Raw genomic sequence first — 27,519 nt, forward strand, 5'->3', positions numbered from 1 at the left:
GTTGTATTTGTAATTATAATGGCATGGTTTAATTTTATATTATTGCATAAACTGATGACATATGGTACAGAAAGAAAGATGGATGGTTTACGAAAATAGAATGCTTTAGAAAAGCTTGATAAATGCAAAATACTAAATATACTAAAATACTAAAAATACTTTAAAATCAGGGGTGAACACACAACTATGTGGGGGAAAAAATCTTAAATATCTAGGACTCTGTCCTCAGATAGCTCCCACAAAAGTTGAGTTTATGCGCCACTAAAAAAAAAATTAATTTTAAAAAACATTAAAATTAAGGGAAATAAGTGATGCATTATGAGTGAGATTTATGCAAAAAAGATAAGGCAGAACCTCAATTGCAGAACACATTCTTCATCAAGAATATTACATTTATGTGCTTTAGGCTAAAATAAAATATGCAACATATAAGTCTTTTTGTGATTATCTGCATTAGTCAAATTTCTGACTAAGCAACCAAGTAGCCATCATAGAAGTTTCAATTAAGAAGACTTCTGTGTGTATTCTCATGCATTAATATATAATATCAGAAAATTATCTCACCAACAGAGAATAACAAGGCTCTCTCATAAGAACATTTATTTTACATTGATTCAACTGCTTTATGGTTCTACTAATTCCCTTGCAACACATTAGCTATGCAGAGTAAAAGTCTGATGTATTGTGATTCACTTTTAACACTGTATATATTAGAAGAGAATTAAATGCTTTGACTCAGAAAGTATCAAAAATATATTAGTACAAAAAGAACCCATTAACCGACCACACTTTAGTTCTGTCATCCCAAACCCACCCAATCCCTGTCATCCCCACCTACCTAGCCCATATGTAGTCATGAAGCATCCTCATGGTTCACCCAAGATGAACAGAGTCACTGGGTTTAATTCCAGCACCATCACCCATGGGACTCAACCCTTGCACCCTAATGCCATATGCACATGTAGAACTGGCAGAGAATTACACAACAAAGGGGGCGGGGTGTGATGGAAGTATCTTCAAAGGAGCAACTATATTATTTATTTAATGTTGGATTCCCAGCTTAAAGATAGTGTAAAGGGATTATTTATTTAATGTTGGATTCCCAGTCTAAAGACAGTGTAAAGGGAGTGTGTTATTTATTTGTTTTTCTTTATAACAGTAATCCATTTTTTCCAAAATCAGCTCTGGCTCTTTAACTTCATTTGGCCCATATTACTGTGTTAACTGTATACTGTTAAGTAATAATAGCCACCTGCCCTTCTGCCTGGGAGTCACTGACGTACACAGTTCGTAAGCATCTGCAATACAGAGATGATGAGATACAATGGAATAAGTCATCTTGCCGTGCCACGCCGTCAGGATGCTGCTGGGTTCTTGAAGATCTGTGAGGAATGTTTCTAGAAAACAAACTGACTGCCTCATCACCCAATTCAATTGTGAAGTCTAGGTGTGATTTCCTCCAAGCCCCTAAAGATCACATATGCAGCCTCTCCAGGTTCTCTGAAACATGCTGCTATTCCAGAATCTCCCCACTTATTCTGAAGAACTGGTGCCTTTGGATTCTTGTGTGGGCCTGCCCTTTCTCCGACCCTGAACCTAAATGAAACTAATCATTACTGGGTTCTACCAGTGAAAAGATTCACAACATTTTTCAAAGGCAGAAAGAGATTTATTATTTAGTACAAGCATGGGAGAATAAGAACCAAGAGGGCTTCTGCTACTCAGTTCATGTACAAAGGATCAACTGATAAACATTAGCAGGGCCTCCCAAGTGCTAGGAAAAAAAAAAAGAAACATAATGTAGTTGTACAGTTCCAAGGAGACTCCCTGGTACTTCAAGGACAGCTTGACCTGAAAGTCCAGAAAAATCAATGAATATCTATGCAGCGCTCATCTAAGGATGGTTTATCAAATGCAGCTGGTCCTTGACTTAGAATGTCAAAGCCAGATCAAGCAGATGGGTCAGGGTGAATACCTGGAAAAGATTAACATCTTTTTATTGTAAGCACATCTTAAAGACTTCATAATTTTATGTCTGGTGCTACCTTTCTGTTCACATCATGAAGCCCAGGTGTCCTCTTTACCTCCACAGAAGGGAAATGATGCATGCACTCTCCAGGCAAAAAACAAAGGAAACCCACACCAACTCCCTCTCTGGCATAGAGGGGGACAAAACTGCCACCCTGTTGCCAGATCCTTCCCAAGCCTAAGCTGCCAACAAAAGGTCCCTACGCTTTCAACCAGGAAACATCCCTAGCTCCTTTGAAATCAGAGTGGAGAAAGTTATTGAGGCTGGGGGTTCAGTTGCTGGCTATTCAGGTCCCTTGCATTCAGTGAAATGTGATCATCCCGGAAGCCTGAACCAGAGTATAGGGAGAAAGTGGGCAGAGTCTTTGCTCACCCCCAGAGGAACTCCAGAGTGCTGTTCTCAGATTTCCCAACCTTCTATTCTCCCCCACAAACCACCCCTGTAAGAGAAAGGGGCCACCCTAAATTCAGAATTAAAGAAAGCAGGCACTCTTTTCTACTCAGGATGAAACACTGAGCACATTGTCATTTGGCTGTGTCCCATTCTTCAGAGTTAGAGTCAGTGGTTTAAAACCCACTCTGTGAGCACTGGGCCGAGCAAATGTATTATTCGAATGAAAAGCAAAGCAAACCATGAAACGTAACATTTTTGCTGTGACCAAACCATGAAAGTTCTTCTTCAGTCTGTTATTATTAATAAACCAATGTAAAAGGATTAAGCTATTTTTCGGAAAAAGTATAGTAGATTAATATCTGTCCCACATATATAAAGATTAAGAATAAAATTGACCTGGGAATTTTTTTTCTGCATTCTCAAGGAATTCTTTTGAGAATTCCTTATTAATACTGCTGGTGACATTAGATTAATTTGGTTCCTGTAAAGTTTTACTACATATTCCCTCTCTCTGACATTTGGATGAGTACTTCCAACCAGCAGACCTCTTATTAACCTGTCCTTGACCCCTTCTCAGACCTTCACAGCCCAAGCCTCTTTGCCTATTCCAAGCCTCTGACTCCCCACACATGATCCTACCTTCTCCTTGTCTATAATTGAAAGGACAGACATAAGCATTCCTAATCCTTCCCTCCACTCACACTGAGGCCACATCATACCCCCACTGTGGAAGCGCTGTCCTTTCACACCGCCTGGGCTAACCCCTCCAACTGTGCCCTTAACCCGATTCCTTCTTGGGTACTTTACCCCATCAGGAAGCTGCCACCCCTTCCCTCTTCAGTCTCACCCTCTGTGCAAACATGCACAAGTACATCCTGGAAAGCCTCCCCTCAAGTCAGAGATTCCTGGGAGTTCTTGCCCTCTACATCTCACTTCAGTTGTTGCCAATGTTCTTGAAAGTATTATTCATTTATTTACTAAATATTTAGTGAATTTCTCTCACTTTGTGGCAAGCATTATGCTAGATGTCAGGGAAATAAAGAGCAAGCTGAGGTTCCACTTTCTAGTTAAGGAAATAAGAATCCCTACCCAAAGAAAAATACAACACACTATCACTCATGTTAATCTTATTACGTAACAAGGAGTTGTAATAGAGAGTAATCAGAGACTGTACTGAAGATAGGTAGGGAAGGCCTCTCCAATGAGGGAGTATTTTGGATAAGAACTGAAGGATGAAAAGGAGCCCTGGGAAGAGTGAGGAAAACGGCAATTCCAGCTGAGGGAACAGCTTGTGCAAAGGCCCTGAGGCAGAAAGATCCTGGCTTGTTTGAAGAGCCAAAAGGCCACTGTCGTTAAAGTGCAGTGAGCAAAGGTAAAATCAAAATGATCTTAGGTAGGCAGAGACAGCTTAATTAGTAGCTTAGAATTCATTTTGAATTCAACAGCTAGCCAATGAAGGATTTTTAGATGGAAATAAGAAAATGATACCCCTTGCAGGTATATGAAGAAGGAACTAGAGGAAAGCAAAAGCGAAAGCAGAGAGAGCAATTAAGAGGCTACTTATAGCAGCCTGGTCTACCATGGTGGCAGCAAAGACAGAGAAAAGGGGGTGAATTTGCAAAAACCTAAGGAGATCAAATCAACAGGACTTGCTGATAGATTCCATGGGGGGAGTGAGGGAAATGAATAATTAGGATGATTCTGAGGCTTCTGACATGAGCAAGTGGATAGACTGGTGGAGCTCTTGGTTAAGACAGGAAGGAATATATTTGGTAGAAATAAGAGTTCTGTTTTAGACACATTGAGTTTAAATGACTGTGTGACATCTAAATGGAACTGTCAACTGCAGATACGTGAATTGGGAACTCAGAAAAGTGGCCTGGCCTAGAGGTATAAATTTGGCGTGGTTAGCATAAAAGTGGCATTTAAATCTATGAGAACATTTAAGATCACCTGGAAAGAGAGAAAAAAGAGGGGATAGAAAAGAAAGGAAAGCCTAAGAAGAATACAATTTTTAAAAGAAGAAAAAGACTTAGAACAAAACCTTAAAAATCCAGTGTCCAAAGGTTGAAAAGGGTAAGAGATGCCACAGAAAAAGAGCCACCAAGGAATACAAAGAGAAAACCATGGAAGTGAAGAGAAAAGTGCTTCTAGAAAGAGGTGGTCAGCTGAGCTGAATGCTTCTGAAAGGTCTGGCATCATAGAGTTTGTCTCCCTCTTTATCATTTCTGCTTCTGAATCGTTCCCCCTCTTTCAAAGCCCAGGTAAGGTGGAATGACCAGAGCAACCACTTTCTCAGTGATCGCCAGTGACCACCTATCTCCACCATATTCAGTCTCTTTTCTCCATGCTCATTGTCCTTGTTTTCTTTTTCTCTCTCTCTCTCTCTTTTTTTTTTTTCCCAGATGGAGTTTCACTCTTGTTGCCCAGGCTGGAGTGCAATGGTGTGATCTTGGCTCACTGCAACCTCCACATCCTAGGTGCAATCAATTCTCCTGCCTCACCCTCCTGAGTAGCTGGGATTACAGGCATGCACCACCACACCTGGCTAGTTTTGTATGTTTAGTGGCGACAGAGTTTCATCATGTTGGCTAGGCTGGTCTCAAACTCCTGGCCTCAGGTGATCCACCTGCCTCGGCCTCCCAAAGTGCTGAGATTACAGGCATAAGCCACGGTGCCCAGACTCACTGTCCTTGTTTTCTATTAGGCTGTGACATCAGAGATTACCTGGTCTTTGTGAAACTCTCCATTCTCTATTGAGTTTCCATTTATATAACCCTTTTCCGACTGTTCTACTTTTAAAAACTTGAAAAACATAATATCCAAAGACATTCTTCTCTGACTTTCCTTTCCCTTCCATTCCTTAAATGTCTGTGTTTCTTGAGGTGTCCCTGGACCCTTTCTGTGTATCTTTTGCAATCTCAGTTATGCACATAGCTTTAACATCACCCTGTTACTGATTCTAAAACCCAAATCTCACGCCAAACCAAATTTCTCTCTCAGGACTCAAGCTCTTATTCTGTTTCCTGCTAGACATTTCTGCATTAGTCATACTGACATTTGAAAAACCATTATTTGCAAAACTAAACTCTTCGCCTTTGCTCCAAAACCTTCTCTTTTTCATTATAATGCTTTTATTTATGGTGCAACCGTCTTCCCACTTGAAATTTTCAAGTCACTGTTAACTTAGTCTTTCCTTTTACCTCAATCAATAAATTTATTTCTATTGAACTTCTTAAACATTTCTCTTTACTCTCCACTCTCATAGTGTCTTAACTGGTCTCTGCACCTCTCATTTCTTCCTATTTCAATCTCTCCTGTACATTTGCTGCCACAATTTCAGCTTCTAAAAGCACCACTCTGATCACATTATGTACTTTGCTTACAAAAACCTTTCGTCAGTATTTCTGGGCTGCAAAACAAGAGAGCAGAATCCTGATCCCACCCATAGGGCTTTCATTCCTTTATTCAGTAAACATATATTGAGTGACTACTGTATGCCAATCACTGTGCAAGGTGCTTGGATTCAGCAGTAAGATAAAGTCCCAACCCACGTGCAATTTACTTTCTAGTTGGGAAGGCAAACAATAAACAATTTAATCAATATACAATATCATTTCAGGTATTGATACAGTCTATGAATAAAGATGAACAGAATAAGGATTTAGGAAACAGTTGATAGGGAAGTAGCTTTTTTTGTTGTTGTTGATTTTCCTGGGGTTTTGTTTTGACTTTATGAGAAAATGACTGTTATTATGGTACAGTGTCCCCCAGCATTATTTTTCTGTAAGTTATTGGGGAACAGGTGGTTTTTTGGTTACATAAGTAAGTTCTTTCATGGTGATTGGTGAGATTTTGGTGCACCCATCACCCAAGCAGTATACACTGCACCCTATTTGTAGTCTTTTATCCCTCACCTCCTTCCCATCCTTTCACCTTGAGTCTCCAAAGTTCATTGTGACATTCTTATGCCTTTGCATCCTCATAGTTTAGCTCCCACCTATGGGTGAGAACATAGGATGTTTGGTTTTCCATTTCTGAGTTACTTCACTTAGAACAATAGTCTCCAATCTCATCTACGTGGCTGCAAATGCCATTAATTCATTCCTCTTTATGGCTGAGTAGTATTCCATTGTGTATATATATACCACAGTTTCTTTATCCACTCATTGATTGATGGGCATTTGGGTTGGTTCCAAGTTTTTGTGATTGTGAATTGTGCTGCTATAAACATGCATGTGCAAGTGTCTTTTTCGTATAATGACTTCTTTTCTTCTGGGTAGATAGCCAGTAGTGAGATTGCTGGATCACATGGTTCTACTTTTAGTTCTTTAAGGAATCTCTACACTGTTTTCTATAGTGGTTGTGCTAGTTTACATTCCCACCAGCAGTGTAGATATGTTCCCTCTTCACCGCATCTCCACCAACATCTACTGTTTTTCCACTTTTTTATTATGGCCATTTTTGCAGGACTAAGGTGGTATCACATTGTGGTTTTGATTTGCATTTCCCTGATCATTAGTGATGTTGAGCATTTTTTCATGTGTCTTGGCCATTCATATATCATCTTTTGAGAATTTTCTATTCATGTCCTTAGCCCACTTTTTGATGGGATTGTTTGTTTTTTTCTTGTTGATTTGTTTGAGTTCATTGTAGATTCTGGATATTCATCCTTTGTCAAAAGTATAGATTATAACGTTTTCTCCCACTCTGTGAGTTGTCTGTTTACTCTGCTGACTGTTTCTTTTGCCGTGCAAAAGCTCTTTAGTTTAATTAAGTACCAGCAATTTATCTTTGTTTTTATTGCATTTGCTTTTGGGTTCTTGGTCTTGAAATCCTTGCCTAACTCAATGTATACAAGGGTTTCTCCAATGTTATCTTCTAGAGTTTTTATAGTTTCAGGCTTTATATTTAAGTCCTTAATCCACCTTCAGTTGATTCTTGCATATGGTGAGAAATGAGGATCCAGTTTCATTCTCCTACATATGGCTAGCCAATTATCCCAGCACCATTTGTTGAAAAGGGTGTCCTTCACTTCTCAAAAGAAGACATTTATACAGCCAACAAAATTATGAAAAAATGCTCATCATCACTGGTCATCAAAGAAATGCAAATCAAAACCACCATGAGATACCATCTCAAGCCAGTTAGAATGGCGATCATTAAAAAGTCAGGAAACAACAGATGCTGGAGAGAATGTGGAGAAATAGGAACACTTTTACACTGTTGGTGGGAGTGTAAATTAGTTCAACCATTGTGGAAGACAGTGTGGCAACTCCTCAAGGATCTAGAACTAGACATACCATTTGACCCAGCAATCCCATTACTGGGTATATACCCAAAGGATTATAAATCATTCTACTATAAAGACACATGCACATGTATGTTTATTGCAGCACTTTTCACAGGAGTAAAGTCTTGGAACCAACCCAAATGCCCATCAATGATAGACTGGATAAAGAAAATGTGGCACATATACACCAAGGAATACTATGCAGCCATAAAAAAGAATGAGTTCATGTCCTTTGCAGGGACATGGATGAAACTGGAAACCATCATTCTCAGCAAAGTAACACAAGAAGAGAAAACCAAACACCACATGTTTTCACTCATAAGTGGGAGTTGAACAATAAGAACACATGGACACAGGGAGGGGAACATCACACACCAGGGCCTGTCAGGGGTTAGGGGGCTGGGGGAGGGATAGCATTAGGAGAAATACCTAATGTAAATGACGAGCTGATGGGTGCAGCAAACCAATGTTGCACATGTATACCTATGTAACAAACCTGCACTTTGTGCATATGTACCCCAGAACTTAAAGTATAATAAAAAAAAAAAAATTCAGTCTTAAAAAAAAGAAAAAGAAAAGGTTATCCTTTCCCCATTTTATGTTTTTGTTTGCTTTGTCCAAGATCAGTTGACTGTAAGTACTTGGGTTTATTTCTTGATTCTCTATTCTGTTCCATTGGTCTATGTGCCTATTTTTATACCAGTACCATGCTGTCTTGGTGACTATGGCCTTGTAGTTTGAAATCAGGTAATGTGATGCCTCCAGGTTTGGTTGGGTTTTTTTGTTTTTTTTTGTTGTTGTTGTTTGTTTGGTTCTTTTTTTGTTTGTTTTGTTTATTTGTTTGTTTGTTTTGGCTTAGTCCTGCTCTGGCTATGTGGGCTCTTTCCTGGTTCCATGTGAATTTTATCATTGTTTTTTCTAATTCTGTGAAGAATGATAGCGGTATTTTGATGGAAATTGCATTGAATTTGTAGATTGCTTTTGGAAGATCAGTCATTTTCACAATATTGATTCTACCCATCCATGAGCATTGGATATGTTTCCATTTGTTTGTGTCATCTATGATTTCTTTCAGCAGTGTTTTGTAGTTTTCCTTGTAGAGGTCTTTCACCTCCTTGGTTAGGTATATTCCTAAGTTTTGTGGATTTTTTTTGTTTGGTTTTTTTTGTTTGGTTTGGTTTTTTTGTTTTTGCAGCTATTGTAAAGGGGATTGAGTTCTTGATTTGATTCTCAGCTTGGTCGCTGTTGATGTATAGAAGAGACACTGATTTGTGTACGTGAATTTTGTATCCAGAAAATTTGCTGAATTCTTTTACAAGTTCTAGGAGCTTTTTGGAGGAGTCTTTAGGGTTTTCTAGGTAAACATTCATATCATCAGCAAACAGCAACAGTTTGACTTCCTCTTTAATGAGTTGGATGCCCTTTATTTCTTCCTCTTGTCTGATTGCTCTGGCAAGGACTTCCAGTATTATGTTGAAGAGGAGTGATGAGAGTCGGCATCCTTATCTTGTTCCAGTTCTCAGAGGGAATGCTTTCAACTTTTCCCCATTCAGTATTATGTTGGCTGTGGGTTTGTCATAGATGACTTTTATTACTTTTATTACATTGTTATATTATGACATTTTATTGTCATAGATGTCCTTTGTGTACCAGTTTTGTTGAGAATTTTAATGATAAAGGAATGCTAGATTTTGTCGAATGCTTTTTTTGCATCTATTGAGATGATCATGTGATTTTGGTTTTTAATTCTGTTAATGTGGTGTATCACATTTATTGACTCGCATATGTTAAACTATCCCTGCATCCCTGGCATGAAACCCATTTGATCATGGTGGATTATCTTTTTGATATGTTGTTAGATTTGGTTAGCTAGTATTTTGTTAACAATTTTAGCATCTATGTTCATCAGGGATATTGGTCGGTAGTTTTATTTTTTGATTATGTCCTTTCCTGGTTTTGGTATTAGGGTGATACCGGCTTCATAGAATGAATTAGGGCGGGTTCCTTCTTCATCTTGTGGAATAGTGTCAATAGGACTGGTATCAATTCTTCTTCGAATGTCTAGTAGAATTCTGCTGTGACTCCGTCTGGTCCTGGACTTTTTTTGTTGGTAATTTTTTAACTACCAGTTCAATCTCGTTGCTTGTTATTGGTCATTCAGGGTATCTAATTCTTCCTGATTTAAACTAGGAGGGTTGTATTTTTCCAGAAATTTATCCATCTCTTCTAGATTTTCCAGTTTATGTGCGTAATGGTGTTCACAGTAGCCTTGAATGATCTTTTGTATTTCTGTGGTGTCAGTTGTAATATCTCCCATTTCATTTCTTCTTGAGCTAATTTGCATTTTCTCTCTTCTTTTCATGGTTAATCTTGCTAACAGTCTATCAATTTTATTCATTTTTAAAGAACCAGCTTTTTGTTTCATTTATCTTTTGTATTTTGTTTGTTTGTTTCAAATTCATTTGGTTCTGCTCTGATTGTGGTTATTTCCTTTCTTCTGCTGGGTCTGAGTTTGGTTTGTTCTTGCTTCTCTAGTTCCTTGAGGTGTGACCTTAGATTGTCTGTTTGTGCTCTTTCAGACATTTTGATGTAGGCATTTATGGCTATAAACTTTCCTCTTAGCATCGCCTTTGCTGTGTCCCAGAGATCTTGATATGTTGTGTCATTGTTTTTTAATTTCCATCTTGACTTCATTTTTGGCCCAATGATCATTCAAGAGCAGGTTATTTAATTTCCATCTATTTGCATGGTTTTGAAGGTTCATTTTGGAGTTGATTTTCAGTTTTATTCCACTGTGGTCTGAGAGAGTGCTTGATATAATTTCAATTTTCTTAAATTTATTGAGGCTCATTTTGTGGCCTGTCATATGGTCTATCTTGGAGAACGTTCCATGTGCTGTTGAATAGAATGTATATTCTGTGGTTGTTGGATGGAATGTTCTGTATATATCTGTTAAGTCCATTTGTTCCAAGGTATAGTTTAAATCCATTGTTTCATTGTTGACCTTCAGTTTTGATTACCTGTCTAGTGCTGTCAGTGGAGTACTGAAGTCTCCCACTATTATTATGTTGCCACCTGTCTCATTTCTGAGGTCTGTTAGTAATTGTTTTATAAATTTGATAGCTCCAGTGTTCAGTGCATATATGTTTAGGATTGTGATATTTTCCTGTTGGACTAGGCCTTTTATCATTATATAATGCCCTTTTTGTCTTTTTTAACTGCTGTTGCTTTAAAGTTTGTTTTGTCTGTTATAAGAATAGCTACTCTCACTTGCTTTTGGTGTCCATATTCCAAAAATGTCTTTTTCCACATCTTTACCTTAAGTTTGTGTGACTTCTTACGTGTTAGGTGAGTCTCTTGAAGTCAGCAGGTAGTTGGTTGGTGAATTCTTATCAATTCTGCAATTCTATATCTTTTAAGTGGCGCATTTAAGCCATTTACATTCAACGTTAGTATTGAGATGTGAGGTACCATTCCATTCATTATGCTATTTGTTGCCTGTATACCTTGGTTTTTTGTTTTTTGTTTTTTGTTTTTGTTTTTTAAATTGTATTTTTGTTTTATAGGTCCTGTGAGATTTATGCTTTAAAGAGGTTCTGTTTTGATGTGTTTCCAGGATTTGTTTCAAGATTTAGAGCTCCTTTTAGCAGTTCTTGTAGTGGTGGCTTGGTAGTGGCGAATTCTCTCAGAATTTGTTTGTCTGAAAAAGACTGTATCTTTCCTTCATATATGAAGCATAGTTTTGCTGGATACAAAATTCTTGGCTGGTAATTGTTTTGTTTGAGGAGGCCGAAGATAGGGCCCCAATGCCTTCTAGCTTATAAAGTTTCTGCTGAGAAATCTGCTGTTAATCTAATAGGTTTTTATTTATAAGTTACCAGGTACTTTTGTCTCACTGCTCTTAAAATTCTTTCCTTCATCTTAACTTTAGATTACCTGATGACAATGTGCCTAGGTGATGATCTTTTTGCAATGAATTTCCCAGGTGTTCTTTGTGCTTCTTGTATTTGGATGTATAGGTCTCTAGCAATGCTGGGGAAGTTTTCCTCTGTTATTCCCTGAAATATATTTTCCAAACTTTTAGATTCTCTTCTTCCTCAAGAACACTGATTATTCTTAGCTTTGGTCATCTAACATGATCCCAGACTTCTTGGAGGCTGTGTTCATATTTTCTCATTCTTTTTTCTTTGTCTTTATGGAGTGGGTTAACTGAAAGACCTTGTCTTAGGGCTCTGAACTTCTTTCTTCTACTTGTTCAATTCTATTGCTGAGACTTTCCAGAGCATTTTGCATTTCTATAAGTGTGTCCAAAGTTGCCTGAAGTTTTGACTGTTTTTTATTTATGCTATCTATTTCCTTGAATATTTCTCCCTTCATTTCTTGTATCATTTTTTGGATTCCCTTAAATCGGGCTTCACATGTCTCTGGTGTCTCCTTGATTAGCTTAATAATTAATCTCCTGAATTCTTTTTCAGGCAAATCAGGGATTTCTTCTTGGTTTGGGTCCATTGCTGGGGAGCTAGTGTGATTTTTTGGGAGTTGTAAAGAACTTTGTTTTGTCATATTACCAGAATCGGTTTCTGGTTCCTTCTCATTTGGGTAGGCTCTGTCAGAGGGAAGGTCTAGGGCTGAAGGCTGTTGTTCAGATTCTTTTGTCCCACAGGGTGTTCCCTTGGTGTAGTACTCTCCCCCTATTCCTATGGATGTGGCTTCCTGAGAGCTAAGCTGTGGTGATTGTTATCTACCTTGTGGATCTAGCCACCCAACAAGTCTTCCAAACTCCGGGCGGGCACTGGGGGTTGTCTGCACAGAGTCCTGTGATGTGAACCATCTGTGGGTTTCTCAGCCGTGGATGCTAGCACAGTATTTAGGGTGTCTCCCAGATCCTTCAAGAGCAATCTGCTTCCTTCAGGGGGTCTGTGGGTCCTCTCTATTTTCATTTTAAAGGCAGACTTTGTAATAGGACACACTAGTGGGCAAGTTATAGTTGTATACTCATAAGCAAACTGTTTAAATTATCTGAATCCAAGTTTCCTCATATGATCACAAGATGAGGTCCCACAACAGGTTGTCTGCAAGCTGGGGAGCAAGGAAGCCAGTCTGAGTCCCAAAACCCCAAAAGTAGGGAAGCCAACAGTGCAGCCTTCAGTCTGTCGTCAAAGATTCAAGAGTCCCAAAATTGAAGAACTTAGAGTCCAGTGTTCAAGACAGGAGGCACCCCGGATGGGAGAAAGATGTAGGCTGGGATACTAAGCCAGTCCTGGGAAGTGGCTTAAATTAGGTGATCTGGGATGGTTTTCTGTGGAGCTGACATTTCAGCAGGTACCTGAATGCAAACCTGGAAGTAAGAGAAATTCAGAAAGAGAAAAGCAAGGGCAAAGGTCCTTAAGCAAAAAAAAAAAAAAAAAAGAGCTTGGTGTGCTGATGAATAGCAAGGCAGGAGGGGCAGAAGCAGAATGAGAGAGAGCATGGTAGAAGACCATATCTGAGAAGTTAGCTGAGGTCAATCATGAAGAACCCTGCAGGCCATGGAGAGGAGCTGGGACTTTGTTCTAAGAGATGTGGGGAATGCCTGGAGCAGTTAGATCATAGGAGAAGCATAATATTCAAAGACGTTCCCTGGCCTAGCTTTAGCATATCTAGTTAACCTTCTCTTTACTAATCCTTTACTTTTCTTTCATTGTAAATTGAGAAATTATAGTTGTATATATTTCTGGGGTAGAAAGTGATGCTATGATTTACAAACACAATGTGGAATCATTACATCATGCTAATTAACATATCCACCACCTCAAATACATATCAATTTTTGTGGTGGGGCTGGGTGCAGTGACTCACTCCTATAATCCCAGCATTTTGGGAGGCCAAGGCAGGGGGATCATTTGAGGTCAAGAGTTCAAGACCAGCCTGGCCAACATGGTGAAACCCCGTCTCCACTAGAAATACAAAAAATTAGCTGGATGTGGTGGTGCATGCCTGTAATCCCAGCTACTCAAGAGGCTGAAACAGGAGAATCACTTGAACCTGCAAGGCAGAGGTTGTGGTAAGCTGAGATCGTGCCACTGCACTCCAGTCTGGGTGACAGAGTGACTCAGTCTCAAAAAAAAAATGTGGTAAGAGAATTTGAAATTTAGTCTTAGTAATTTTGAAATGCACAATACACTTATTACTAACTGTATTCACCACACTGTGCAATAGATCTCATATATATATATATATATATATATAAAACATATATACACACACACATACACGTATTGTTCCTGTTTAACTGAGGCTTTGTGTCCTTTGACCATCATCTCCCCATTCCCCCAACCCCCAGCCTCTGGTAACCAGCATACTACTCTCTTCTATCATGGGTTTCATTGTTTCAGATTCCACATGTAGTGAAAACATGCAGTATTTACCTTTCTGTGCCTGGCTTATTGCAGATCATCTCATTAGATGCAGAAACATCATTTGACCAAATTTTATTTCATAGTAAAAATCCTCAACAAATTAGGTACAGAAGGAATGTACCTCAACACAATAAAAAGCATATATTATAAGCCAATAGCTAACATTATACTCCACAGTGAAAAATTGAAATTCTTTCCTCTAAGATCCAGAACAAAATAAGGATGCCCACTTGAGCAAGATCTAGTGCTGTGCTGGCTTCAGTTCTAACCCAGTGCAGTCTCAGTGATGGTGGCCTCAAGGCTGCTTGTGTCGCCCCTCACCAAGCTCCAGGCACCTCAGCACAGAGAAAGAGAGACTCATTTGTTTGGGAGAATGTAAGGGAAGAGAACAGCAGTCTTTGCCCAGTAATCCAGAGAATTCTTTCAGATCTTATTCAAGACCACCAAGGTGATACCTCTGCAAGTCTATAAGAACCACAGCATTACTGGGCTTGGGGTACCCCTTAATGCAGAAATGGCTGCAGTGACCAAAAACTTAGATCATAATACTGAAGTCCCTTCAAATACCAGGAAAGCCTTCCCAAGGAAGATGGCTACAAACAAGCCCAGATTACAAACACTACAATAAATACCCAACTCTTCAATGCCCAGACACTGGCAAACAACACAACCTCAAGATCATCCAGGAAAACATGAGACACTCAACATAACACAAAGAATAAATTCAGAATTTTATCAGATAAATTTAACAAACAAATTGAAATAATTAAAAAGAATCAAGCAGAAAATCTGGAGGTCAAAAATGCAACTGACATACTGAAGAATCATCAGAGTCCCTTAATAGCAGAATTGATCAAGCAGAAGAAAGAACTAGTGAGCATGAAGACAGGCTATTTGAAAATACATGGTCAGCAGAGACAAAAGATAAAAGAATAAAAAAGAAGGAAATGCCCAAAATATCTATAAAATAGCTTCAAAGGGGCAAATCTAAGTTATTGGCCTTAAAAAGTAGGGAGAGAGAGAGGGAGAAAGTTTATTCAAAGGGATAATAACAGAACTTCCCAAACCTGGAGAAAGATATCAATATTCAAGTAAAAGCAGGCTATAGAACACCAAACAGATTTAACCTCAAAGCATTTACTAATAAACTTGCAAAATTCAAGGATAAAGAAAAGATTTTAGAAGCAGCAAAACAAGAGAAATAAATAACATGCAATGGAGCTACAACACATCTGGCAGCAGACTTTTCAGTGGAAACCTTACAGGCCAGGAAAGAGTGGCATGGCATATTTAAAGTGCTGAAGGGAAAAAATATTTTATCCTCGAATAGTATATCTGGTAAAAATAGACTTCACGAAGGAGAAATAAAGACTTTCCCAGACAAACAAAAACTGAGGCATTTCATCAACACCAGACCTGTCCTACAAGAAATGCTAAAGTGATTTCTTTAGTTTGAAAGAAAAAAGGCATTAAGGAACAATAAGAAACCATCTGAGGGTAGAAAACTCACTGGCAATAGTAAGTACACAGAAAAACAGAATATTATAGCACTATAATTGTGCTAATTACTTACATTTTAAGTAGAAAGACAAAAAGATGAACTTATTAAAAATAATAACTACAACAACTTTTCAAGATATACACAGCATAATAAGATAAAGTAGAAACAACAAAAAGTTTAAAAGTGGGATGACAAAGTTAAAATGTAGCATTTTCATTAATTTTCTTTTTGTTTATTTGTTTATGCAATCAGAGTTAAGTTGTCATCAGTTTAAAATAATGGGTTATAAGGTATTATTTGCAAGCCTCATAGTAACCTAAAATCAAAAAAGTATACAATAGATACACACAAAAAAATAAAAAGCAAGAAACTTAATCATACCACCAGAGAAAATCACTTTCACTGAAAGGAAGACAAGAAGGAAAGAAAGAAGCAAGAGAAGACCACAAAACAACTAGAAAACAAATAACAAAATGGCAGGAGTAAGTCCTTACTTATCCATAATAACACTGAATATAAATGGATTAAACTCTCCAATCAAAAGACACAGGATTGAATGGATTCAATGGATTAAAATTAAATTTTAAAAAGCAAGACCCAATGACCTGTTGACTACAAGAAACATACTTCGTCTATAAAGACTCACATAGATCGAAAATAAAGGGATAAAAAAAGATATCCCATGCAAATGGAAAGCAAAAAAGAGCAGGAGTAGCTACACTTATATCAGACAGAATAGGTTTCAAGACAAAAGCTATCAAAAGAGACAAGGAAGGTCATTATATAATGATAAAGGAATCAACTCAGCAAGAGGATATAACAACTATAAATATATATGCACCCAACACTGGAGCACCCAGATATATAAAGCAAATATTATTAGAGCTAAAGAGAGAGACATACCCCAAGACAGTAATACCTGGAAACGTCAACACCCAACTTTCAGCATTGGACAGATCATCCAGACAGAAAATCAACAAAGAAACATCAAACTTAATCTGCACAATAGGCCAAATGGACCTAATAAGTATTTATAGAACATTTCATCCAACAGCTGCAGAATACTCCACACACTTCTCCTAAACACATGGATTATTCTCAAGGATAGATCAGGATAGGCCATAAGTTAGGCCACAAAACAAGTCTTAAGACATTCAAAAAATTGAAATAATATCAAGTATCTTCTCTGACCACAATTGAATGAAACTAAAAATCAGTAACAAGAGAAAATTTGGAAACTATACAAACACATGTAAATTAAACAATATGCTCCTGAATGACCAATGGGTTAATGAAGAGATTAAGAAGCAAATTGAAAAATTTCTTGAAACAAATGATAATGGAAACACAACCTATAAGAAAATCAATGGGATACAGCAAAAGGAGTACTAAAAGGGAAGTTTATAACTAAGAGCTTACATCAAAAAAGAAGAAAAACTTCAAATAAACAACCTATTATGCAACCTACAAGAGCAAGAGCAAACCAAACCCAAAGTTAGTAGGAGAAAGGAAATAAAGATCAGAGAAGAAATAAATGAAATTGAAACAAAGAAAATACAAAAGATAAACAAGGCCAGGCACGGTGGCTCACGCCTGTAATCCCAGCACTTTGGGGGGCCAAGGCAGGTGGATCATGAGGTCAAGAGACCGAAACCATCCTGGCTAACACAATGAAACCCTGTCTCTACTAAAAAATACAAAAAAAAATAGCTGGGCGTGGTGGCGGGCGCCTGTAGTCCCAGCTACTTGGGAAGCTGAGGCAGGAGAATGGCGTGAACCCAGGAGGCAGAGCTTGCAGTGAGCCAAGATCACACAACTGCACTCCAGCCTGGGCAACAGAGTGAGACTCTGTCTCAAAAAAAAAAAAAAAAAAAAGATAAACAAAAATGACAAACTTAGCCAGACTAAGAAAAAAGGAGAAAAGACCCAAATAAATAAAACCAGAGATGAAAAAGGAGACATTAAAACTGATACTACAGAAATTCAAAGGATCATTAGAGGCTACTGTGAGAAACTATATACCAACAAATTGGAAAACCTAGAAGAAATGGATAAATTCCTATATACATACAACCTACCAACATTGAACCATGAAGAAATCCATAACCTGAACAGACCAATAACAAGTAATGAGATTGAAGCCATAATAAAAATTCTCCCAGCAAAGAAAAACCTGAAACCTGATGGCTTTACTGTTGAATTCTCCAAACAATGAAAGAAAAACTAATACCAATCCTGCTCAAACTATTCCAAAAAGTAGAGGAGGAACAAATACTTCTAAACTCATTCTATGAGGCCAGTGTTACCCTAAAACCAAAACCAGACAAAAATGCATTTAAAAAAGAAAACTACAGGCCACCATCCCTAGTGAACATTGATGGAAAAATCCTTGACAAAATACTAGCAAACCGAATTCAACAACACATTAAAAAGATCATCCATCATGACCAAGTGAGATTTATCCCAGGGATGCAAGGATGGTTCCTCCCATATTTAGAACACAACAAAGATGCTCATTTTCACCACTGTTATTCAACATAGTACTGAAAGTCTTAGCTACAGCAATCAGAGAAGAGAGAAATAAAGAGCATCCAAATTGGGAAGGAAGAAGTCAAGTTATGCTTGTTTGCAGATAATATGATCTTATATTTGGAAAAACCTAAATTCCCCATCAAAAAACTATTAGAACTGATAAACAAATTCAGTCAAGCTGCAGAATACAAAATAAAATACAAAAATCAGTAGCATTTCTGTATGCCAACTGCAAATAATCTGAAAAAGAAATTGAGAAAATAATCCTATTTACAATAGCTACAAATAAAATTAAACACCTAGGAGTTAACCAGAGAAGTGAAAGATCTCTACAAAGAAAACTATGAAACACTGATGAAAGATATTAAAGAGGATACAAAAAAATGGAAAGGTATTTCATGTTCATGGATTAGAATAATCATTATTGTTAAAATTTCCATATTTCTCAAAGCAATCTACAAATTCAGAGCAATTCCTATGAAAAATACCAATGACATTCTTCACATAAATAGAAAAAACAGTCCTAAAATTTATATGGAACCAGAAAATACCCAGAAGAGCCAAAGCTATCTTAAGCAAAAAGAGAAAAACTGGAGAAATCACATTACCTGACTTCAAATTATGCTACAGAGATATAGTAACCAAAACAAAAATGATACTGGCATAAAAAGACATACAGACCAATGGGACAGAAGACAGAAACCAGAAACAAATCAGTACATCCACAGTGAACTCATTTTTGACAAAAGTACCAAGAACATGCAATGAGGAAAGGACAGTCTCTTCAATAAAAGGTGCTGGAAAAACCAGATATCCATATGCAGAAGAATGAAATTAGAACCCTATCCCTTGCCATATGGAAAAAAATCAAATCAAAATGGGATTAAAGAGTTAAATCTAAGACCTCAATCTATGAAACTACTACAAGAAAACATGAGGGAAATTCTCCAGGGTAAGGATTTCTTGAGTAATATCCCACAAGCACAGTCAACCAAGGCAAAAATGAACAAATGGGATCACATCACGTGAAAAAGCTTCTGCACAGCAAAGGAAACAATCAACAAAATGAAGAGACAACCCACAGAATGGGAGAAAATATTTGCAAATTATCCATCTGACAAGGGATTTATAACCAGAATATATAAGGAGCTCTCATGACTATATAAAAATAAATAAAATAATCCAATTTTAAAATGGGCAAAAAACTAAATAGATATTTCTCAAAAGACGACATTACAAACCACAAACAGGCATATGAAAAGGTGCCCAATATAATTAATCATCAGAGATATGCAAATCAAACTGCAATGAGATATCATCTCACTCCAGTAAAAATGACTTTTATCCAAAAGACAGGCAATAACAAATGCTGGCAAGGATTTGGAGAAAAAGGAACCATTGTACACTGTTGGTGGGAATGTAAATTAGTATAAATTAGCCACTATGGAGAAGAGCTTGGAGGTTTCTCATAAAGCTAAAAATAGAGCTACCATATGATCCAGCAATCCCACTGCTAGGTATATTCCCAATAAACTCTCATGTTTATTGCAGCATTATTCACAATGCAGTATATTATTCACATTGCAGTATATTCCCAATAAACTCTCATGTTTATTGCAGCATTATTCACAATGGCCAAGATTTGGAAGTAACCCAAGCATCCATCAACAGACAGATAAAGAAAATGTGGCATATATACACAATGGAGTACTATTCAGCCATTAAAAAGAATGAGAACCTGTCATTTGCAGCAACATAGATGCAAGCGGAGCTCATTTTGTTGAGTGAAATAAGCCAGGCACAGAAAGACAAATTTCACATGGTCTCATTTATTTGTGGAAGCTAAGAATTAACAGTTAAGGATTAAGAAAATGTGGCACATATACACCATGGAATACTATGCAGCCATAAAACAGGATGAGTTCATGTCCTTTGTAGGGACATGGATGAAGCTGGAAACCATCATTCTCAGCAAACTATCGCAAGGACAGAAAATCAAACACCACATGTTCTCACTCATAGGTGGGAATTGAACAATGAGAACACTTGGACACAGGATGGGGAACATCACACACTGGGGCCTGTCATGGGGTAGGGGGAGGGGGGAGGGATAGCATTAGGAGAAATACCTAATGTAGATGATGAGTTAATGGGTGCAGCGCACCAACATGGCACATGTATAACATATGTAACAAACCTGCACATTGTGCACATGTACCCTAGAACTTAAAGTATAATAATTAAAAAAAAATAACTGTTAAACTCACAAAGATAGAGAGTAGAATGATGGGTACCAGAGTATGAGAAGGGTAGTGGAGAGAGTGAGCAGAGAGGGAAGCGGAGACGGTTAATGGATACCAAAAAAAGCCAGAAAGAGTGAATAACATCCAGTATTTGAAAGTACAACAGTGTGACTATAGTCAGTAATAATTTAATTGTACATTTTAAAATAAGAGTATAATTGGATTATTTGTAACACAAACGATAAATGCTTGAGGTGATGGATACCTCATTTACCCTGATATCATTATTACATATCACATGCCTGTATCAAAATATCCCATATAACTCATAAATATATATACCTATTATGTACCCACAAAAATTAAAAATTATTAATAAATTATTAGTTTGATTTAAAAAAAAACAAGGATGCTCACTTTTGCCACTTCTATTCAATATAGTAGTGGAAGTCCTTGCCAGAGCAGTTAGACAAGAGAAAGAAATAAAAGGCATCCAAATAAGAAAGGAAGAAAGGAAATTGCTGCTGTTTGCTGACAACATAATCTTATATATAGAAAACCCTAAATATTCCAGAAAAAAACTGCTAGAACTGATGAATTCAGTACAGTTACAGGATACAAAATCAACACCACAAAAATCACTAGCATTTCTATACACTAGCAACAAACTTTCCAAAAAAGAAATCAAGAGAACAATCCCATTTACAGTAGCTACAAAAATTAAAATACTTAGGAATAAATTTAACCAAGGAGCTGAAAGACCTGTACACAGTTGTCTATAAAATATTAAAAAAATAAATTGAAGAAGTCACTAATCCTTTTTAAATCCACCATGCCCCAGTCCAGCTGAACAACTCGTACTTTTCAGAATCTACTCTATGCGTTCTCACTGCTCTGCAGCTAGCCACCTCTTTCACCTCCCTAGATCACCTTCTTTATCATTTCTGCTTCTCAAAATGTTACCCCTCTTTCAAAGCCCAGGTATGATGACATCTCCCTAGTAAAGCTCCCTCAACACCTCAAGCTTATAATAACTAATCTCTTCCTTGAATTCCCATAGCAGGTTATTTGTACCTCCATTATAATACCTCTCTCATCCTGTTTTGTATTTTAATTATTCATGTGTGGCATGTTTCTCTTATTAGGCCATAAATATCTTAGGACAAGAACTATGCCCTCATTTTTGTTCCACTACAAATCTTAACACATACCTTGCACACACCAGACCTTCAGGAAATGCCTGCCAAGGTAACGAAGGGACAGCCTAAATTAACATAAATTATTATTTTGTGTACTGATCCAGTCCTAAATCCATGGTGCTATCATTTCTGTATCACTGATGGTTATCCACTTACTTAAATAACCTTTCTTTGAATACACTTAGAAAAGACGGAAAACTGTGTTATAAGGGAGGAACAAGTATGTAGGTTATTCCTTTCCTTAAACAAAGAGAAGTTCTGTCATGCGTCATGGAAAATTAAAGCACAGTAATAAAAAGCACCAACAAGATTTGTTGAATAATGATTTAGTGGAAACGTTGCTTGCCTCCTGTTCATAGGTCCTAACTTTCCTCTCAAGTACTTAAGCTGCACATTCTATTTATTTTGTTTCTAGATTACATTGACAACTATTGGCTATGGAGACAAAACTCCCCTAACTTGGCTGGGAAGATTGCTTTCTGCAGGCTTTGCACTCCTTGGCATTTCTTTCTTTGCACTTCCTGCCGTGAGTATCTTTGCACCAATAAAGCAGTTTAAATTAGGTCTTAGAGACTTATTAGAGTGAGCTCTCACAAATTGGTATGCTTGAGAACATATCTATATCATTTACAAATATAATTTTTCCGATATAATGTTGACTTTTCTAAATATATCTACTTGGATAATTTATGAAATATGGTCTTCCCTTGGAGACACTTAATCTAAGACTTTATTTAATATAGGCTCATACTTTGTGACCAAATAATAATTCAGATGGCTAACTTCTTAGGCAACATGATACTAAGACATTTAAAATATTTGCAAAGATTTAAAGCTATCTTCTTTTAAAACTGATCCTTCCAATTTGGTTTATAATGTGTGCTACTTAAGAGACAGATGTGCACAATGGAGTATTTTTCTCTTCAGATCCATTTGAGTGAAAAGCATATGACCTTAAAGGGTGTTAAACATGTCAGATGATTTATTCATTGTGTCATCATCATTGATTTTTTTAATGAGCAGTTTCTGTATCTTATCAGAATAAAGGGCACATTTATCTGCCCCCAAGCTTCTGATTATTTTCTCCTTAGTGAATGAAGCCTGCTTTTCTGATAATTTTATTCTCTTGTGTCTTTAAAGGCAGCTGTTCAAAATATTACAGTTTGCCCCCATTTCCAAGTTCTCGCTTTTGTTCACTCCACCTGGGGTGGGGAAGGAGGAGCCAACAAAAAGGAGGGTTAAGGCGGTGGCAGCAGGAGTGCTTAAGGAAAATAGCTCCAGTCTTGCTCCAGACACAGCTCAAGCTGTGCCAACCAGAGACCCCAGAGCACCTCTCCAAAGCTCTTTTAGGTCATAGGGCTTCTCTTCTACCTATTAATGAGTGCAGAGAACACCCTTGTCCCACCAGTGCCCAACTTGAGATTCACCAGATGGTTCTGCCCCAGAACACACTCAAAATCACAGAAAAGAGACTGAAAAGGCCATGCATATGCTTGGGTACTAGACCTCAGTTTGAATACATCTTTGTCTCATACTAACTATATGACTGCTTTTGTTTACTAGGGCTGCCTTAACAAGTACCACAGACTGGGTGGCTTAAACAATAGAAAGGTATTGTCTCACAGTTCCCAAGGCTGGACGTCGAAAATCAAAGCATTGAGAAGCCACGAGAGCCATGAGAGAAAGATCTGTTCCAGGCCTCTCTTCTTGGCTTATAGATGGCTCTTCTTCCTGTGTCTTCACGTCATATGTGTCCAAATTTCTACTTCCTAGAAGAACACCAGTCATATTGGATTAGGGTCCATCCTAATGACCTCGTTTTAACTTGATTACCTCTGTAAGGACCCTATTTTCAAACAAGGTCACATTCTGAGGTCATGGGGATTAGGACTTCAACATATGAATTTTGGAAGGACGCAATTCAGCCTGAACAGTGACCCTGAATAAGTTTCTTTTTTAATAGAATGGAGGAAGAATTATTGAGCCCAGAGAAATTTTGTGCAGACCAATGTAATAATGTAAGTCAAGTGCTTGTCATGAAGAGAACTCTCAATAAATGTTACTTCCCTTTGCCTGTATGAATCTAGAAATACATGTTTCCTGGAACAAAATGATGAAATCCAGGAGAATTAAAAAAAAAAAAATCTTACGTATCCAAGGCAACTTCATCTGGCAATCTCAACAATTCAGAACAGAGAAGAGATTCACTCAATAATCAGATTCCCTACAGGAAAATACCTTTAGAAACAATACAACACAGTCTTGGGTTTTTTCCCAAAATAATGGCACAAAATAATTGCAGCTTTTGTGTTTATATTTATCCTGAGGCCACATGTAGAGCAACCTCTATGATTCAGTGAAAAACTATGAACAAGGAGGTAGGCAACCTCTGGGCTGTTGAAATAGACAACAGTCTATGTTCTGTCCTCATAGGAGAGCCACTTGAGAACTAATTCATAACTTAGTCTTCATCCAGAGAAAATTCTGATAAACTCACCTATATGGTTTCACAATTCTTTGAAGATTATAAACAACAAATATAGAGGAAGATGATAGAACAAACACTGCAACAGAAAGAAATGGTAAAAGACTAACAGCAAAGAAGGGAAAAGGAAATCTGTGAGTAGCAAGCAGACATCAATGTTCAAAATGTGTATCCTGTCAGTAAAAATAAAATAAAATAAAAAGGGAAAACAAAATGTGTGAAGATCTAGGGCCAATTAGTGTTAGGGTCAACACACCTCTGGAAGTTGGCTGCACCCAGCACAGCAAAAAGGCAGTCCCCATAACGAAACTCTAAACTATCACAGGGAGGTTAAATATGTCACTAGGTTAAGTCAAGGTCAGAGACTAAGTAGTCATTCTTGGAAATGTTTCCAATAAAGTAAGTATGAAATTTTTATATGCAAATTAAATTAACCCATGTTGGAAATCTGAAAATTTTGTTTTCACAGAAAATAACATTTCTTAACAATGCCAAGAAAAGTAACCTCTACTAAGGATCTTTTACTGAAACCTCACAATATTTTCTGAGTCCTTATTTATTAAATGAAAGACTGAATGGTCCATATATACCTTTCGAAAAAAACAAGATTGCCAGAGATTTCATTATATCCTGTGTATCTGCCAACCAAAAGAGTTGTCTGATTGAAGTTTAGGAAGACACATTGACATTTTGCTGAGAAAGCTAGAGGTGGATTGTGGGCTGCCCCTATGTAGGGTTCCTCCCACCTGGGACACCTGAGAACCAAGAAAGAAAAGAGCCTTTCTCCATCTTACCCTCAAAGCAGAAGGGCCGTCCTGCACATCACAGAGTCATACAAGCCACCCTTCCAAAGCGCCACTGTGGGGTCACTTCCCCTGGTGCCCGCTCCATCTCTGGGCTAATGAGCTCACAGAAGAAGCCCCAGCTCGCCTGTGTTACCCTGATATGCAGGTCTTTCTCCTCTTTAGAGTGCTCCCTTGTCTTCTGCTAGATATTCCTGCTAAGAGTATTTTCATTGATGAAGAAATTGAGTTTTATAGAGACTGAATTCCTTGAGACCTCCAGCTAGTAAATTCAGGGCAAGAACTAGTGCTGTTTGACTCAAGATATTAACCATTCCATTAAAAATATTGGCCACTGTAATCCTTAACAATATTAATTAAATGTAATTATTGCATATAATAACATGTTAAAAACCATTTAAAAAAATAGGGTATCTTGCCGGGCATGGTGATTCACGCCTGTAATCCCAGCACTTTGGGAGGCTGAGGCGGTCGGATCACAAGGTGAGGAGATGGAGACCATCCTGCCTAACACGGTGAAACCGTGTCTCTACTAAAAAATACAAAAAATCATCCGAGCGTGGTGGCGGGCACCTGTAATCCCAGCTACTCGGGAGGCTGAGGCGGGAGAATGATGTAAACCCGGAAGGCGGAACTTGCAGTGAGCTGAGATCACTCCACTGCACTCCAGCCTGGGCAACAGAGCAAGACTCCATCTCAAAAAAAATAAAAAATAAAAAAATAGGATATCTTTCAGCATCGCTTATTTGCTATGTGTGGGTTACAAATTAGGTTCATTTAATCCAGAAGATAATGAAGGGTAAATTTCTTTACATTTATTGGTGTCAGTATTTGAAGGGATGACACATATGTTCAAAGCTTAAGCCATGTTTTATGTGTGTATATATATATAATAGACCTTATTTTCACAGACTCCTGTTTAGGTGCACCAAGCTGTGTACTAAGAGAGAGGTGGAAAAAAATTGGAAAGGAGCCATGATGAGACAATAAGCAGACCTGGTTTAATAACTGCTATAATGTACAGTCTGGCGCAAGAAATACGTAGCGAACATTTACTGTTCATAATATATGTTTCCGAGCAATGCCAATGTGATTTTCAGCACATTTTAGATTGTTTAGCGGATGATAGATTTGTGCTATGTAGGGCCTGTCTTTATTTTCCAAAGGAGATTAAACTCCGAACCTCACATCCACATCATAAGTGCTCAAAATGGTAGCTAGTGCTGTTAATTCAATGTCTGCAAAATCTAAATTATGCTCCATACAAGTGGATTATACACATATATGCACATAAATGCATGTATATATAATACATATTATAAATATATGCTAGAAATTTTGGTATTTCATATTCTCTTACATGTCTACACTTTATAAAAAGTAGTATTAAAAGGAAAATAAAGAAATCTTTCCTAAATGATCTTAAATAGCAGAAAAAAATTAGAAGTTACAAATGACTTAAGTTGTTCTGGATTTAGAAATGGAGGGGCATTTTTATAACACCTAAATGGACGGAAATGTTGTTTAAATCTATAAACCAGATCACAGAGACCAGGTTTTTATAAAGCTTAGTTTGTACAATCACAACCTGTATGAGATACAGATCTTAGACAGTGTAAGACAGTCACTGAAAAGGAGAGATGGAAAACAGAACCTATGATGTAATTTCTAATTTCATAGTACAGTCATTTATACTAATTAATAATGGAGTAGATCATTGCTCATGAATAGCAAATAGTATTATTAGACCACTGCGTATTTTAAACATGATTACATTACTTATTGTCTGGTTATTGTCACAGATGTACTCAGAATTGTGGAATCTCAAGATAAGAAGGAAGGTTAAAGGTTATCTAGAGCCCAAAAATATCTCAGCCAAGTTATTATTCAGCTGAGATTTAACACCTTCTAGAGATGAAAAACCCACCACCTCTCCAGGCAGCCTACAACATCTTTGAACCATCTTTGAGCTACTCTAAAAATAAAAAGAAAGAAAAACAACCATTCCTTACCTGTGGCAAATACTGACTTAGTACTTATAAAATGTCCATCTCTAACCAAAGGGTTAGACTCCTTGAAGTTTAATAAAAAACTAATAATTTATAGCTAACAAGTAAAATCCACAGACTTGAAAGCAGCAGAGCTCCCAGTCCCATGCCAATAAACTCAAGAGTTAAAGACAAAGCCCAGAGACTGAATTTAGCAAGCTCCAAAAGCCAACCCAAGGCTGAGACAAAGCATCTTGTTTTTACAAATGTTAGTAGACCAGAGCAAATTGAAAAGAGTGGGGGACATCAAAGAACCAGAATTTTGGCAGATCAAGATGATAAGCAGAAGAAAAGCAAACTGGCCCAAAACTAATGTAAACCTAGAAGGGAATACTAATCTTACTAATTCCAAAAACTGAATAGGTGAGCCAAAATAAAAATGGCAAGGAATGGTAAAAGTGTTAATTAAAATGAGAATGTATTTTCAATGATCCACGTTCTTGTCTCTATTGTACAAATGGGCAAAATAGAAAACCCTCTACTGTATATCTTCAAAACTGAGTATCCCTGCTCTCCATTTTACTTTTCTTTTAGTAGGTATAGAGTTATAACATTATAAAGAACTACAGCTGGGACAGATTTTATACAGTCCTCT

General features: G+C 37.5%; 1 protein-coding gene across 2 annotated transcripts in view; it reads left to right on the forward strand.

The window, feature by feature from the left end:
* KCNQ5 (potassium voltage-gated channel subfamily Q member 5) overlaps positions 1-27,519 on the forward strand; it is a 584,694-nt gene that overhangs the window by 468,940 nt on the left and 88,235 nt on the right. The window contains exon 6 of one of the 2 annotated variants that reach the window (XM_024248720.3): positions 22,004-22,114. The exons of the other annotated variant lie outside the window; for it this stretch is intronic. Coding sequence (XP_024104488.3) covers positions 22,004-22,114 — 111 coding nt within the window. The remainder of the gene's footprint in view (positions 1-22,003; positions 22,115-27,519) is intronic. 2 annotated transcript variants of the gene reach the window in all.

Source organism: Pongo abelii, chromosome 5 (genome assembly GCF_028885655.2).
Source record: "Pongo abelii isolate AG06213 chromosome 5, NHGRI_mPonAbe1-v2.0_pri, whole genome shotgun sequence".
In the NCBI taxonomy this organism is placed as follows: domain Eukaryota; kingdom Metazoa; phylum Chordata; class Mammalia; order Primates; family Hominidae; genus Pongo; species Pongo abelii.